This window comes from Zootoca vivipara, chromosome Z, assembly GCF_963506605.1.
Source record: "Zootoca vivipara chromosome Z, rZooViv1.1, whole genome shotgun sequence".
In the NCBI taxonomy this organism is placed as follows: domain Eukaryota; kingdom Metazoa; phylum Chordata; class Lepidosauria; order Squamata; family Lacertidae; genus Zootoca; species Zootoca vivipara.
The window spans coordinates 15,080,946-15,091,574 of NC_083294.1; the positions used below are offsets into that span (position 1 = coordinate 15,080,946).

Genomic DNA, 10,629 nt, shown 5'->3' on the forward strand with positions numbered 1-10,629 from the left:
CTGCTCATTGGATTGGGATGCCTTGCTGTCCCATCATTCTTAGTAGAGACCTGATCTCTTCTTGTTTCCTATGGGCAGGTGGCCAGGGGCGGAGCAAGCGGGGGGCAGGGGGGCGGTACGCCCTGGGCACCGCCCTGGAGGGGGTGTCATCCGGGGCCGCGCCCCACCCCTCACCTCTGCCACATGCCTCCAGCTACAAAACTCCGCTGAGTGGGCTTTCTACCTGGAGATTTGTAGCTGGCCTGGAGGCGCGGTGTGCAGCTTTGGAGAGGGTACCCCCCCCCGCCTCCAAAGCTGCCTGCCACGCCTCCAGGCCAGCTACAAAACTCCAGCTAAAAAGCCCACTCAGCTAGCCTGGAGGTGCAGCGGGCGGCTTTGGAGGCGCAGGGGGGTGGCGATACCCCACCATGTATCAACGCAACATGCCCGCCACCTGGCTTTCTTCAGGGCCATCATGGAGGCAGGCGAGGGCTGCGCTGCCGGCGGAGGGCGGCTCCTCCGGCAGGGAGGAGACGCCATGGAGGAGCTGGGCTCAGGAGCTGCCGGAGCTCTTTCCGCAACACATGTGGGCAGCGAGGGGTGCTTGCAGCGGCAGCAGTCGTTGGAGGTAGTCACTCCCGTCCAGCCTGCTACCCCCTGCTCAGCCTGCCGCCCGGAGCGGCACGCCCCCCCCCATTACTATGCCACTGCTTTCCCCAACCTGTTTCTAAGGAGATGATGTATTTTGGTGAAAATAGTTTCTCCAGCTTAGCATGTTACCTTCCTAGTGTGTCCTCCTCTTGACCACCTTGGATAATTCTCCTGCACACACCAGTTGCAGCCAGATGCATTTATTTTTAATACTAATTTACATATTGCCTAACCTTCACCTTAAGTGAACACCTGGAACAATATCGTAGAACATACTGCCTAAAATGTGTTGGGGAGGGGGGGCATTATTGAGTTGTTTTTGTTTTTATTACGTATTTAGTGTTTTTATATTGTGATTTTATGTTGTAACTGCCCTGAGACCTGCAGTATGAAAATTTAATAAATAATAATAAAAGTCATCTGAATTGTCTAATAATAATAATAATGAATATAATATAATATAATATAATACAATATATTAAATATAATATATCCCATTATTCCTCCCGAAGGAACACAGGGTGGCAATCGTGTGTTAAACTGAACTGTTATTCATGTGTGTGCACAGAAACTCATTCAAATTAAAATGTGCAGTCCTAGTTAGCTTTTTATTTTCTTTTTTAACCCAATACCGGTACTATCTTCACAGATGGAAGAGCTTCGGATTTCTGCGGCAAGGAGTAGTGTGATGACCAATGTTGCTCAGGAGGAGTTCAGAGAAGCAAAGATGAGAGTTGAATCTCTGGTGTCACAGGTAAAACATGTGCTGGAAACCAGGTAAAATGACATCTACCTGGAGAGGGAACAGGCTCCTAAAAGGTCTTTGTGAAATAGAGGTCTCTGCTAGTATGGTTCTGTTCCGCTGTGCCTAACAGTAAGACCTTTCTGTGAAATCTAAGATTGCTGCGTTGGAAGCCAGGAATGGAGATTTGCAGGCCAAAATAAGGACGCTGGAGGACACCATTCTCGACAAACAAGGCTCATCAGAGAGACTCCTAGCTGACAAGAACAGGGAGATTGCCGAAATGCAGCAGCGTATGCAAGTACAGCAGGAAGTGTATATGCAACAGTTGGATCCGAGGTTCAGTCTGAATATGGAGATCAGGGCATCCTTGGCAATGCTAGAAAGAGAGGAAGAACGGTGAGCTTGGTGATAGAATTCTGTTCTTGAAAGGAGGCTTTCTTTCTTTTTCATAGAACAGGAGCTGAACATCTTACCAGAATTGGCTCTCATGGGCAAAGGGCACTTTCTACCCAGTGTGAACAGCAAGAGGAGCTTTTCTGCACCTTTTACTGTATGTTTCAGCCACACTTTAATACCCTCTAATGTGCCAGCTGCCAAAAACACAAGCAAACTGATGTCCATTGTAAGTGGAGGGGCTATTCAAAAGGGAGCTGGTCTTCTCATTGGGGAGGAGGGGGTTAAAAGAGCCCTTTGCCCATGTCAATGCACATGGTTGAAAACAACTGTGGTGCATGACGTCGGGAGGGGCTTCAGAAGCCACCATTTAATATATTTCATATACTGTAGTTTACCTTTTAGTTCTATTCTTTGTATATCGTATTGTTGTTTTATTGCTATGGCCGATGACTGAAGCAAATAAAGATTCATTCATTCTCTATATATTTCATATAGCAAGTTTAACAGTAGAATCAGAGAGCAAGATGAGACAGCCGTCGAGGAGGATTGGAAAATGTTTGTAGATTATTATTTTTTAAAAAATATATATTAAAGCCTATTGTAAACATGTTAAAATGCTAGCAGGTGTGGAGTGAGTACAGCAGTAACAGTTATACTGAGAATAAGGTGGAGGAAAGAATGTATAAATTAACTATAACATACAGCAGCAATAGATAAACACAGGGAAGAGTGGAGGGGAAGTTGAAAACTATGTGAATGTAGATTGTAAAATATTGGATTAATTGTAAATTTTAAAATCTAAAAAGAATAAAAAGAATGTTGTGTCCAGTTCTGGTCACTGCACTTCCAAGAAAAGGATATTGCAGCAGTAGAAAAGATGTAGGAAGGGGCAACCAAAACGATTGGGGTGATGGAGGGGAACTCCTTTATGAGGAACGGTCACGACACTTTAAGGCAGGCATAGGCAAACTCTGGCCTCCACCTGTTTTGGGCCTACAACTCCCATCATCCCTAGCTAACAGGACCAGTGGTCAGGGATTATGGGAATTGTAGTCTCAAAACATCTGGCGGGCCGAGTTTGCCTATGCCTGCTTTAAGGGCTATTCAATTTAGGAAGAAAGGTGACTTACAGGGAGATGACACTTTGCGGAGAGGAAGTGCCAAAGGTTATGTGTAAGCTTCATCCTTAGCAACCTCCCCGTTATCTCTTGGATGACACAGATTTGACTTCATGGCGCATACACCATGGGAATGGCTCAATGTCAAGAGCAAAGAGATTGAGAGGGGGGGTGTTCTGCCGTCAGTGGCTGCCTAATTTGAAAGGTGACTTTGTTTTGTAGGTTAAGAGTGCCCAGGCCCGGCTCAGAAAGTGTTGGAACACTTGCAAGCACAAGTCTGGACAGCCCCCTCCTCCCGCGAAGGAGAAGAAGGATGCAGGCAGGGGAGGAACCGGAACGCCAAGTCCGCAGCGTTTGCTTCAAAATGGTCCAGCATGCATCATATTCAGGAAGTATTTCCATAGAAGATATTGACAAAGAAGGACAATTTGTCAAAATCAGAAACAATTCTGATGAGGTATTTTTTACATGATTAACTCCTTGGGGTGAATGCATGGCTTTGCTCTAGTGTAGCTGGCAAATTCGTGTTCTCCCAAAACTGGGTGCCATCAGGGCTGGTGCCCTGGCGCTGAGGCGCGGAGATCACTCCGGGCCCCGCCCTCAAAGCACGCGGCTTTCCCGCGCTGCGTCCCCCTGCTGGCCCGGCACCCTGGCGCCCCGCGCCACCGGGAGTGCACCTAGAGCCGGGCCTGGGTGCCATTTCTCTACAAAGCAGCTCTGGAGCTTTGCGGGGGGGGGGGAGTTAATGATTGGCAGTTTGCTTGACCCTCCCTACCACCAACCTGCCTCTTCATTTCCCACCTGTAACTTCCTAGCCACTTTTATTTTCTCTCCCACACCCCACCCTTCACCTGGTTTTAGACTAGTACTTTATGTGAACATGGATCTGGACCCCCCCCCCCCCTATGGTGGAATAGAAGTTGCCCAGGAAAGATTAAACACCATGCGTTATGGTCCCCTCCTACAAACAGCCTCTTCCTAACATTTCTTTGCAGTTTCCAAGACTCCTGAGAGAAAAGAGAGGTGATGATAGATAAGCTTCCTCAGGTCGCTTTAATCCGCTTTAATTGCACAAACCTCAATATCCCAGTATACGCTTGAACTCCTCCCAGAAAATAATGAGACTGGAGGCTCTTAAAAGGTGAAAAGTTACTCAAAACCAGCCGTCTAAACTTTTAAACACTGCTTTCCTTGTAGGAGCAGTCACTAAGTGGGTGGACCGCAAGAAGGCAGCATGGAAACCAGTCTGACATACCGGTCATGTACGAGTTTCCTGCTCAATGTACCCTTGGTGCTGGTCAATCACTTACAGTGAGTGAAAATCTTCTCTTCTTCTCCTCTAAACTTTAAAATGTCAGTGTTTTTCTTTGCTTCCCCTTGTAAGAATATTGAACACACCACCTAATAAAGGCCCAGAAACTGGTTAAGTAACCAAGAGGGATAAAATACCTGCTTGTAGACTCTACAATGTTTTGGACTTGCTTAAAATAATATTGTACTGTGCCATTTATGTACATGGCATTATGTACATGGCATTTTTCTGAAGAACAGGTCTGGCAGATCTTTGGCCTATGGGGCTTATGAAGAGGGAGGGATTTGAAAGAAGCAAGGGAGGTGGTCTCATGGAGAAGTTCTGGGACTGGAGGCAGTTGAAGGATGGTCAACAAGGGACAACTGTGAGGCCTTTCTAAGTAATATGGGGAGAAGCAGGCTCGCCAAAACTGTTCTAAATTCCTTCTGCCAGCCTTAAGTTTTGGGAGCCAGTATTGGATGATACACCTCCCAGAACCAAATTCCTAGGGGGTGGGGGAATCCACCTGCACTTCTAACTCTATAGGCATTAAATGTTTGTGTTGGTAGTTTGGTTATATATTCATTCATTGCCTGCTGATCCATTAGAGATGGAGGTTGAAAACCACAAAACCCAGTTGTTTTAATTTCTGTGGTCCTGATCCAGTTCTGGTGCATGCAAATAGTGGCTCCAGTGGAGATACCTATCCATATCTTCATCCTAATTCCAACAGCGAGTTCAATGGGACCAGATGTATATAAATTTCAAGTACTATCCTTTCCCCTTGGGGGAAGCAATGATGGTGTTTACACTTGCTTCCACAAAGGTAAAATTGAATTCCTGTTGTAACAATCTTCCCCATTCCACTTGATCAACATAGCTAGAGGTTTTAGTACAAACAAGTAAAATATACATTTTCTTAAATAACTTCGGATTACAGTACTGGTAAGTATGTCTATACTATACTAGCGTGTTTCTGTGGTTTGGTTCCATATCAATGCACAGTTAAGTTCAAACATAGTTGCTAAAATAAATAACTATAAATACAAAATAAATATCACAAAAGGATATAGAGCTTTGCTTGCAGAAATACAAATTAGTAAATGTGCTAATATGAATGGAAGTTAAAAACATTGTAGTTTTGTATAATGGGTTATGATTAAGATTGAAATGTAATTGGGTTAAATAAGTTTTTTGGAAGCAAAATTAAATAAATTTATCTTACCTTGAAATCTAGCACGCGGGAGGCCACCTAAAAAGTATAACTGGCTTATCAACTGGTTTATTTTTGAATTGTAATTGTAATATGGTAATGTTAGAATGTGATTTATATTGGATATATGTAATTGAAAATTAATAAAAAAATATTTACTCCCCCCCAAAAAAGTTTGAACATGGTTGCTGTAATCAATATTGTCAGAATGCCATTATCTCTGCCTGGCATTTGATGCCACAGACTTCTCCCCACAATTGCCTTTTGTTACAGGCTGATGCTTCCAATGACATCACTTGCAATTTACAGACAGCCAAGTTTGTAGAGAACTTAGAAGAATCTCATCCTAGGGTTGATGTTCCAATGAATCTGACTGGTGGGTGGGGAAGCATTGGACAATTTCCTGTGCAAAGGTGCTATTTAACCATTCAAATATGAAGACCTTCTTCTTTTTTCTTTGAAGATCTGGGGTGTGCCAGAAAGTTCAAGCCCAGCTCCTGGTATGCTTGTCTGGAATTCCCCCGAGTCAATGAGAGGTGGAGAGGGCATTAAGATTATACTCCTTGACTCTGCTGGAGATGTAAGTCCCATACTAACATGTCCTTGCAACAATTTGACATTGTTCTTGAGTTTTATATCAGCCTTGTAAATAAGCACACAAGTTAGTAGTCTGGGTCGTCGTCCCCCCAATCTACTGTTGGCTGGCAGAGGAGATACACAACTCTGTTCCTCCAGCGGCATTTCTGTCCTGGGTGCAGAGGAGGGATGAAACACCAGCCTAGAATCCCACGTACTCATCTTCCTGCAATTCCTTGTCGCCTATGGCTATTTAACTGCTTAAATATATCTCTGGTTTTGCACAATTTGCCATGTTTGATGGAGAAGGGCTTCTACCTTCTCCATCAAGCAAACAACTTTTCATTCTCTTTTTTACAATCTGTGTGTTTATTTGTACATAGACAGCCCTTCACCAAATGGTCCCAGAGCAGATTGCAAAAAGTGTACACTTGACAAAATTAAAACTTACATTGAAAATTATACAGTAGAAACACAAAACAGCAGTGCACAGCGTTTAGTATTTCTTTCTTCTTTAAAAAAGTGGCAGAAACAAGAGTATTAATGTGTTTCTCTGACATTTTATAGTTATTTCCCCTAGCTTGGTAAGTTTTCCGTTTCCTTTTTTATAGTTATTTAATGTGGTCTTCATACAGATGCTTGCTGGTGTTTTATTCTTGTGTCCAGAGAATGATAGTTATTGTGTGCCTAATGAATTCTGTAAACAAATTACTTTGCAGCAAGTGGTAGAAGGAAAGCTCACTTACGAAGAAAGAGGAGACGATAGAGAAGATGAAAGAGGAGATGATAGAGAAGATGAAAGAGGAGGTGATGGAGAAGATGAAAGAGGAGGTGATGGAGACATGGAGGTGGCTGCTGGGGAAGAAGGAATGGAGTTTCCTACTCAGGCAGGTTTCCTACATGAACTCCAAAACTGAGAAATGCCAAATACTTGTATTCATATCTGGCTGAGTTGAGCTGTTGCTGCTGCATTTTTAAATAGTCAGTTGATGCAAAGCACAGTAATGGTTAACTCCACAGTGCACTTTTTCTGCTGACATGCCACCTAAGAAGGGGAAAATAGATTCTGTTTTTGGGGATGGCAATATTGTAAACTTTAGCAGATAATTAAAAAACCAGGGTTGTTGCTTTCGCTCCAACCTAGCTGTAACATTGACCTAGCTTAGTGTAATAAACAAAACCTGCCCTTATTCCCTAAAGGGGTACACAAGAGCCCTTGTAGAGTCCTTTGTAGGTTCTCCATCGGTAGGAGAAAATAACAGAGGCCAACCAGAGAATACTGAGAAGCAAAGCAGCTAGTAAGCATGATTTTTATTAAGCTGTTGCAACAGGGTGCTCACTCACGTAACAAGAAGGATGGAGTGAGAACCCCCGAACGGCTTTTGGTTATACTGTATATCATTCACATACAGATCAATGGTTCAGAAATGGCGTTAAGAGAGGATTAACATAGGCAAGTAGGATGTTCTCAGATCTTGGGTGGTGTGAATGGAGATGTCAATTTACTTGAGGGCTGAAACAAAATGTGTTGAGCTCTTTTCCATTTATATCGGATTTTGGCTCATTTATTTACAGTACAGGATGCGAGATGAGCGCGCAACCCCAGAGTCGGAAACGACTAGACCCAATGGTCAGGGGTCCCTTTACCTTTAACATATACAGTAAATGCAAAATAGGAAATAAACATGGACATAGGCAGGGTCATTTCCCAACTCCCCTCTCTGACCATGGTTTCTCTCATGACAATTTAGCGAGAGAAGCGCTTAGCACTCTCAAAAGAGTTTTCTGGGCTTGAATGTGCAGCAGAACTGCAGTTTTTAGGTCTATTCTCATGGCACATCTTATCAAGCAAATTGGACCTAGCTTCATGTTCATCTCTTTCCTTCCTCCTTGCCCACCCTCTCTCTAGTGAAATGAAAGTCGGACCTGCTTCATAATGTAGCCAAGAGAAGATGGTGAGCATCTGTGGAAGCTTCTTCCAACCAAAATGGTGCTCTACGTATATGAAAGTAACAACCTGCAGAAGGAGACTCCGTTCAGCTTAGAGCTTTACCCCATACTTCCCCCCCCCACAGTTGCTGTATGTAAACCCATTTTATTTTATTTTATTAAAGATTTTCTTGATTTACAAATATTTCTTCATTAAAGATTTTCTTGATTTTTATTTTTATTTTATTAAAGATTTTCTTCATTTACAAAAATATGTGCAATGTCTCTCATACCATTTTTACAAGTCAGTGCTGGAGTGGCATACAAAAGATGAACAAGTTAAAACAGTAATGATTGATTGGACTAAAGATGTGGGGCACAATATTATGTTGAATGATTAGGAGAGGAAAAAAGGTCTTAAATTTACAGCACGCACTGCTTTGAAAGAGAATATGATGAAAATTATGTACAGATGGTGCATAACACCAGCAAAATTAGCAAAAATGTATTGTACATCAGATAATAAGTGCTGGAAATGTAAAGAGAAAGAAGGAACCTTTTTCCATATGTGGTAGACGTGCCCCAAAGTCAAAGACTTCTGAGAAAAGATTTATAACGAAATGAAAAAGGTGTTTAAAACACATTTTTTGAAAAACCAGAAGCCTTTTTTATTGTAACATTTGGGGAAGAAATCCCCAAGAAGGATGTGACATTCTTTCTGTATGCCACAACAACTGCTAGATTATTACTTGCCAAGAATTGGAAGACCCAAGAAATACCAACGATAGACAACTGGCAAATGAAAATGATGGACTTTATGGAACTTGGGGGACTGACTGGGAGACTCCATGACCAGGAAGAAGAGGCGGTGGAAGAAGATGGGAAGAAGTTTAAAATATACCTTTAAAAATATTGTAATATTTAAAATTTTAGAAGCCTTAGGGAAGGAGTTATAGGCTTTCGGGGTGGAAATAGGAGTTAGGATTAGTGTGTAGATATAGATGTATAGAAAGATAGTTAATATGTGAAAATAGTTAAATTTGAGATTGGAGTTTTTTGTTTTTTTTTTCTAATAATGGAACTGCTAAAGAAGATTAGAATTGAAATTCAGATGAGAGGGATTCAGGGAAGTCACCAAATGGTGTTTAAGAAAAATTATGAAGTAGTAAGAATTATTTGTGTTGTTTGTTGTGTCTACGCTGAACGGAGTAGCTTAGAGGTTTACACCATACTCCCCCCCCCCCCACAGTTGCTGTATGTAAACCCATTTTATTTTATTTTATTAAAGATTTTCTTGATTTACAAATATTTCTTCACTAAAGATTTTCTTGATTTTTTTTATTAAATATTTTCTTCATTTACAAAAATATGTGCAATGTCTCTCATACCATTTTTACAAGTCAGTGCTGGAGTGGCATACAAAAGATGAGCAAGTTAAAACAGTAATGATTGATTGGACTAAAGATGTGGGGCACAATATTATGTTGAATGATTGGGAGAGGTTATGGAAAAAAGGTCTTAAATTTACAGCATGCATTGCTTTGAAAGAGAATATGATGAAAATTATGTACAGATGGTACATAACACCAGCAAAATTAGCAAAAATGTATTGTACATCAGATAATAAGTGTTGGAAATGTAAAGAGAAAGAAGGAACCTTTTTCCATATGTGGTAGACGTGCCCCAAAGTCAAAGACTTCTGGGAAAAGATTTATAACGAAATGAAAAAGGTGTTGAAAAACACATTTATTGAAAAACCAGAAGCCTTTTTTATTGGAACAGTTCTATTTCCCAGCATGAACTTTTATCTGATCTGTGTGTCCAAAAACATTCCTCATTACCCAGTCCTATGGCTATTAAATAATCTATGGCCTGTTAAAATGTGGGAGGGCTGTTGTGACTATTTTTTTATTAGGCTGTCTGTCAGTATGTTTCTATTATGTTCTTATCGATGTTCTCAAGGCATTTTTTCAGCTGGAACTCAGTTCCTGCACCTCTCAGGTGGACGCCATTGCCATTACAGCCAAACCTCAGTTGTCGAACGGAATCAGTTCCGGAAGACCATTCGACTTCCGAAACGTTTGACAACCGAGGCACCATGGTTTTTAATTGGTTGCAATAGCTTCTTGCACTGAAACAGAAGCTAAAGGAGTTCTAGAAAGGCGGGAAAACATTGTGCTGAATTATGCAGGGAGGCTCCCCTCTCTTGGGGAGGAGGCGTTTGAGCAGCTTCTCTCATACAATTGTTAAGCATCGTGTGTCCCCACCCCCCACAAAAAATAATAAGAATAGTATCTACCCCTATGTCACCAGAAGAGAAAATGTGTGCCCCAAAAGTATAGGGTTTAAAGGAAAGAGCCTCCTGCTCAGAATATGTGTCCCCTTCCTCCAGCACACACACACCCCAAAAAATCTGTCAGCAATAACTATGACTTGGATGATGGGCTTGAGGGCATCCTGAGCAAGTTTGCAGATACACCAAATTGGGAGGGGTGGCTAATACCCCAGAGGACAGGATCACACTTCAAAATGACCTTCAAAATGAAAGTAATTTCCTTGTTCCCGCAAGGGGACAATGACAATAAAGATATCTTATCTTATCTTAAACAACAGATTAGACAACTGGGCCAAAGCAAACAAGATGAATTTTAACAAGGAGAAATGTAAAGTTCTACACTTGGGCATAATAATAATAATAATAATAATAATAATAATAATAATAATAATAACA

General features: G+C 41.7%; 1 protein-coding gene across 4 annotated transcripts in view; it reads left to right on the forward strand.

The window, feature by feature from the left end:
• LOC118083951 (lamin-L(III)) overlaps positions 1-8,024 on the forward strand; it is a 33,822-nt gene extending 25,798 nt beyond the window's left edge. For all 4 annotated transcript variants that reach the window (XM_060270445.1, XM_060270443.1, XM_060270446.1 and 1 more), the window contains exons 6-12: positions 1,280-1,384; positions 1,530-1,771; positions 3,112-3,346; positions 4,087-4,200; positions 5,857-5,973; positions 6,689-6,856; positions 7,879-8,024. In XM_060270445.1, the coding sequence (XP_060126428.1) occupies positions 1,280-1,384; positions 1,530-1,771; positions 3,112-3,346; positions 4,087-4,200; positions 5,857-5,973; positions 6,689-6,856; positions 7,879-7,881 (984 nt within the window). In that variant the 3' untranslated portion in view covers positions 7,882-8,024. The remainder of the gene's footprint in view (positions 1-1,279; positions 1,385-1,529; positions 1,772-3,111; positions 3,347-4,086; positions 4,201-5,856; positions 5,974-6,688; positions 6,857-7,878) is intronic.
• The last annotated feature ends 2,605 nt before the right edge of the window (positions 8,025-10,629 follow it).